Raw genomic sequence first — 6,032 nt, forward strand, 5'->3', positions numbered from 1 at the left:
ATATTTTTAAGGATTTTGAAAGTAATTTGTGATATTTGTGATACTTATGGCAAAAACAAGTATGAAGAGAAGAAAAGAATTTGTATCTTGTGAAACTTGTTATAAGAATTATCTAACATATATAATATAATCACATGATTTGCACATAAGGATTTTATGAATCTAGTATAATTCTGATGTATGTTTTTTTAAATTAGTATGTAGAAGTTGTTATTATTATTTTTTTGTTTTTACTTCTACAAAACTAATTTAAAGATATTTTGTATTACATTTTCAAAAAATAGATTTTAATATCTTGTTTCTTAAGTTTGAAAGTGAAAAAATACATTTCAAGATATGATTTAGTAATCATGTTAAACCTTATTTGGTAGTTTTTTTAAAAAACTGAATAATATCTAAAATAAGGAAAAACATGTTTATTTTTATTTTTACTTATTTAAAGTGAGCATCTAATCAAGGAACATCTTCTCTATGTTACATTTCATTTTATGTCAAGTACATTTTTCAGTGAATAAATAAACAAATAAAACCTGATGTACACAAACAGATCTAGCATGTCATATGTAAAGTATACGTTAAATATAATTGTAAATTTTAATAACATGTAGAACATGATACATACATACATACATACATTAATTTAAAAATATTGATACTTTCTTGTTTCTTTCTATAAAAATAAATTATAAAGAAATTGAAGAGTTCCCAAAATAATTTTTGAGAAAAAAGCATAAAATTCTGCCTCATTTAATAAAAAAATATTGCATTCCTATTTTAGAAATTTTATTGTGATTTTTTTAAAAATGTTTTTTAGTTCAAAATTTTATTTTAAATTACGCTTTAAAATTTTATTTTTATTCTAAATTATATTTTTCCATAAATTATTTATGATAAAATAAAATAAAAAATGAAAGTAAACCAAATGGAAAGTCTTGGGCGGACACCGGTTAGCTCACGGTAACGCGGGGGCGCAGACGGCCACGGGTTCCCACGGTAACCGAATCTCATGCCTACAACCGCGTGGACAAGAGCCAGGGAATTTGGCGATGGCGAGGGGGCGAGGGAGGGAGGGAGGGAGGAGGGGTTTGATCGATGCTATACACAGTCGGACCCTTTCCATGCCTCAAAATTGCAGTTTGATGAGTAGGTAAATCTGCGGCGCACTTGATGACAATTGGGTCGTAAGCATGCTCAGATGCGTGGCCCACCTGCAGCTCCGATTCTTGCATCACTTCCATCGCCGTGCGCTCTCTGGAGCTGCTGGACTCGTTTTGCCTCGCGATTCTTCGCTCCTTGGCTACTCGAGGAATTTCGCTCCGGCTACGTCCATCGGACGCTGCAGCAGCTACATTGCCACCGCTGCCTTCACTCGGTTGGATATCTCTAGGTGCGAATGCTCTCCCATGAGCTCGCGCTGCATTTTGCTGGGCTTGTAGTTTTTTGTGGGTTATGTCAAATTTTCTTTGTGGGAGAGACGATGTTTCAATTGTTTATTTATTTATTTGTTTATTTATTCGTGTGTGGAGTGTTGTGTTGTGCCAGCTGAAACGTCGGCCTGTGACTCATGGGTTTGTGGATTAATGTGAACTGTTTAGAAGGCAGGTTTGGTGTAATCTTTGGACTTTAAATTGGACAGTCCTAAGAGTATTGGATTTTTTTTGTTTTATATGAAGAAATATATCCGTAGATACTGTCTTTTGGACATGCTACATCTTTTTGATAATCGAAACTGTGAGCTTTTTGTTATGATTTAGCAAAATGAACAATAAATGTCACCTTGGAAACGATCATGTTTTGTTCAACGATGGGACTTAATCGGCTCTTTGGAACTGGATCGCTGATTGGGGCATCGGCAGCTGGCTACACGGGGTGTTCTTTGGCGGCAATAGACAGGGTTTCTAGATTACATGGATAGAATTGTGTGCACATTGATAGCCGCTGAAAGTGCTCAAACTCCTACGTACTGTCGTTCGATTTGTGTAAAGGATGGGTTCGTTGCAGCAGATTACAATGGATTTTATCTTTGATGCAGATGTGAAACTCTTGCATTGGGAAAAACGTCCGCAACCATCAACGACATGAATTTGAGCACGCAAGCTAACACAGGGTTGGCGAAGAGCTTCTGGGCTAGTTGTAAGAGAGAGGCTTATGCATCACTCTACCATCCGTTTGTGGTTGCGTTAGCGGCTGGCACCTTGCCAAAACAAACTTTTCAACGTTACATGGCACAGGATGCCTATTTCTTGGAGGCGTTCAAGAATGCGTGAGTGTCCAAACCAATGCTTCCGTCGCATAGCAGGCAATTTTTAGAGTAGGATAGCTTAACAATCAGCATCATAATGAATTGCTTTCTTGTTTGTAGGTTTCCTGACAGAGTGATCTGGACACGTTCTTGCAACACGTCTTCATATTCTTAAAGCTTCTTCTTCTTCGCACAGCGTTTTGTTTTGTGTTTTCACTATTTTGTGGCCCATCTTCTGACCTTGGAATCTGCAATCATTCCAGGAATTTGGTGGTCATGGAACAGTAAGATTCTATATTAAGACACTTAGCATACAATCAAACAATGTTTCTTTAAGTGTAGCTCCTTCCTCATGTTCCGAATTTCATTGATTGCGGCGCATACTTTACAGGTATCAACTGGCTATGGAAACCACTACAGACGAAGAGGCAAAGGCCATCATTGAGTCCCTTCAGAGAGATGTGCAGGAAGAGCTCAATTTGCACTCGTCGATCATGCAGGTGCTTCGTGAAGTTACAGAATTCCTTGAATGTTCCCTCTTGAACGATATATCCAGTACAGTTTCTAGAGAATTGACCCTTCTGATCCTATAAACTTTCCTTTGATCATGCATTACAATTGTTGTATCTTCGATATTTTTATTTATGACTAAGTAGTTTGTCAGGTCGATTTTGACGTACCTTGGGAGAATTTTAGATTCTGGATGGTTGCTATAACTCCAGAGAATGCAATAGTAATTGGTTTTTGGGTTAGTGTAACTCGTTGTATAAAACGATTATTAGTCCTGTAATTGTTGGTATGTCTGGACCTTAGTAATGGCGGTAATTTATTGTTTGACTGCAGTCTTTGGATGCTACCGATCAGAATTGCTTTGAACCAAACATGGCAACAACAGCGTATTGTGATTTTCTGCTAGCCACAGCTACAGGAAGTAACGAAGCACAAAAATTTGGAAGCACAAGTGCTCAAATCATAACCGCTATGACTCCTTGCATGCGGCTATATGCATTTTTGGGGCAGGAGCTCAAAAAACACGTTGATCATGTTGCTGACCATCCTTACCAGGAGTGGATTGATACTTACTCTGCTGCAGAGTTCGAGGTGGGAATCTTGTATCTGTTGGAATGACAAGTTTAAATTATGCTGCGTAGTCTTCCTAGAATCATGCACTAAGCCAAAATGTTGCTGTGCATCGTACATCCTATTGGGTGATTTAACTTCTGGAAGTCTCAGCTTTGTTTTCTCTTCTGAAGGAAACTAATCATTCATGCAGGCTGCAGCTTCGAAGATTGAGCAGCTGCTAGACAAGTTAACTGCTACTTTGACTGGAAAGCATGAAATAGCATTCTTAGAAAGTCTCTATCTTCAAGCCATGAACTTGGAGGTGGATTTCTTCGGTGCTCAGCTGTTAGGGCCTGTGCTCGTACCCTTCCTCAAATGCCAACCGGCTCCAGAGAGCTATATATTACTTGCGTCTGACTTTGATTCCACGTGCACGATATCTGATTCATGCCCCATATTGGCAGACCTGACCGTGCAAACTGCGCGAAAATCTCACGGTGGTCGTTCAGTTGGTGAATCAGGGGCCAGCTTGTTGAAAAAAAGATGGGATGATCTCGTCATGCAGTATATGGACGAGTATGAGGACGTTCTGAAGCGAAGCCTGGTGAAAAAAGATAATGGTGAGGTACTTGTAACCTTGGATATTTTGCACTCCATTTTTTCGTAAAGGAGATTTCCTCTCCTGCAAGGCATGGAAGTTTTGAAGTTCTTGAAATGTTCCTTTACTGTCCTCTTTCCTATCCTTACATTATGATGTCGCAGGCAGTGTTAATGCGCTCAGTGCAGAGAATCTCCAAGAGTTTCTGAAGGAAATGTCCAACTTCGAACAGAAGGCCAATGCGAGGGTCGAAGAGGCTGCAGTTCTAAAAGGCTTATCTCTGGCTTCGATTCAAGAAGCTGGAAAATCCATGCCTCTTCGTGAGGGCTGTTCTGACTTTTTTAAGCGTCTGGAATCAGGAGAGGTTCTTGTTGACACATGTATATTGTCTGTGTGCTGGAGCAAAACCTTCATCGAAGCTGTCTTGGAAAAGGGTAAGTCCTCTGATACAACTCTCGTCCTCCAGATTTGGATCACACGCATACGCACATTTATTATCATATCCCCAAATGTTTTCTATTGTTGCTTGAGAATGAGTTCCTTCTGACGCATGACTGCTATTTTCTCATTCATGGGGTTTATTTTTCGCAGGTGAAGTTCGTATTCCAAACATCAATGCCAACGAGCTCGTTTTCGAAGGACGCATTTCCACCGGTGCTATTATCAAAAACGTCGAAACGGCTCTTGACAAGCAAAGACACTTCGTTCAGTTGCTGGATAATCTAAAACCAACTCAAGACGTGCTGTCCATTTATGTTGGTGATAGTCTGACTGATCTTCTCTGCCTAATCAGAGCAGACCTGGGTATAGTTCTCGGTGACAGCAGCGCTCTGAAGCAGGTGTATGGGCCAAAAATGGCCCCCCTCTTCATGAAAGCCATACTCTTGGAGCAGGCAAACATGCGAGGCAGGCAGCAACCCACAGGTTACGTCTTCACTGTCTCCAGTTGGTATGAGGTGGAAGCCTTTCTGTTGGGTCCTGCTAGAAACAGACCTTTGTACATCTAGCTCTATTTTTTATGACAAAGAAGATCACTGTGATGCTAAAACAATGTGTTGAGTTGAGTGCCAGTTGATGTTTCGATTGTTTTTATGGCATTTTCATTCTTAGCAAATTAGAAAGCAAGTTCATTCCAACATTCTAATGTTTACAAGGGATTGATTGCTATCAAGTTTTCCTTCATTGTTCATTGCTGCCTAAAGGAACCAGTGTTCGATTTACCTCCATTTCATTCGAAGGCTTTGTGTGTTGTTCCTGCACCATGCTAGCAGTCCTATTCGTTCGTGTTCACTTCATTTTCAATGTAATTTTTCATCCTTCACAATACTTATTGTTCTTCCAGTTAAAATATTAATTACTAGTGATGGATTGATTGATGATTCTGCAAGCATGAGATGAAAATAAAATTTTAAGTAATTGTCAATGTAAAGTTTTAAGAATCTTTTGTGTACATTTTTAATTGATTCGTATCATGAGTGTATTTTATAATACATAATATTAATTAAATATAATATAATCATGTATTTAACATTTATTTTATCTCTTTGGTCAACAACAAACTTAAATCTTACATAACATGTTATGTTTATTTATTAAAATTTTCATTTAATAACCACTAATTATATATAATTTATCATTTTATTAAAAAACTAGAAATAATATTTTTTATCATTGAAGATATATTAATTAAATTCAAGTGCTTATAAATAAATAATTATAATTAATTAAAAAAATATTTATAACATTTAGTTATTTTAAAATCTCACTATTAGAACTTTTATTGTATTAGTTAGAAATTTTAATAAGAAATAATAATAGCTCATTTATTATCTAAATTTCTATGAACTGTTATACATTAAATATAGTATTATTTTGAATTCATGTCATTATTTAATTTAACTTTTAAATAAATTAGATATAAATAAATTATATATAAATAAATTAGATATAAATAAATTAGATATAATTATTTTTTAAAACTTTGTAAACACTCAAAAATAGAGAAATTTAATTTAATTAAATTATCTGTATAAAAATATTTTTTAACATTTTAACTTTAACTTTTATGGAGTAAAAATATAGTGGATAGAAATGTAGCACCTTGCATATTAAGAAACATAGTAGTGCATT

At 36.5% G+C, this 6,032-nt stretch overlaps 1 protein-coding gene across 1 annotated transcript; it reads left to right on the plus strand.

Moving 5' to 3' along the window:
• The first annotated feature begins 1,060 nt into the window (after window positions 1-1,060).
• Window positions 1,061-5,128, plus strand: LOC112289209 (bifunctional TH2 protein, mitochondrial). The gene is made up of 7 exons (XM_024534235.3): window positions 1,061-1,387; window positions 2,033-2,263; window positions 2,634-2,742; window positions 3,086-3,343; window positions 3,516-3,924; window positions 4,067-4,336; window positions 4,494-5,128. The coding sequence occupies exons 1-7, from the start codon at window positions 1,188-1,190 to the stop codon at window positions 4,907-4,909; spliced, it is 1,893 nt and encodes a 630-aa protein (XP_024390003.1). The 5' UTR covers window positions 1,061-1,187; the 3' UTR covers window positions 4,910-5,128.
• Window positions 5,129-6,032: the final 904 nt, after the last annotated feature.

Source organism: Physcomitrium patens, chromosome 12 (assembly GCF_059467195.1).
Source record: "Physcomitrium patens ecotype Gransden chromosome 12, ASM5946719v1, whole genome shotgun sequence".
Taxonomy (NCBI): domain Eukaryota; kingdom Viridiplantae; phylum Streptophyta; class Bryopsida; order Funariales; family Funariaceae; genus Physcomitrium; species Physcomitrium patens.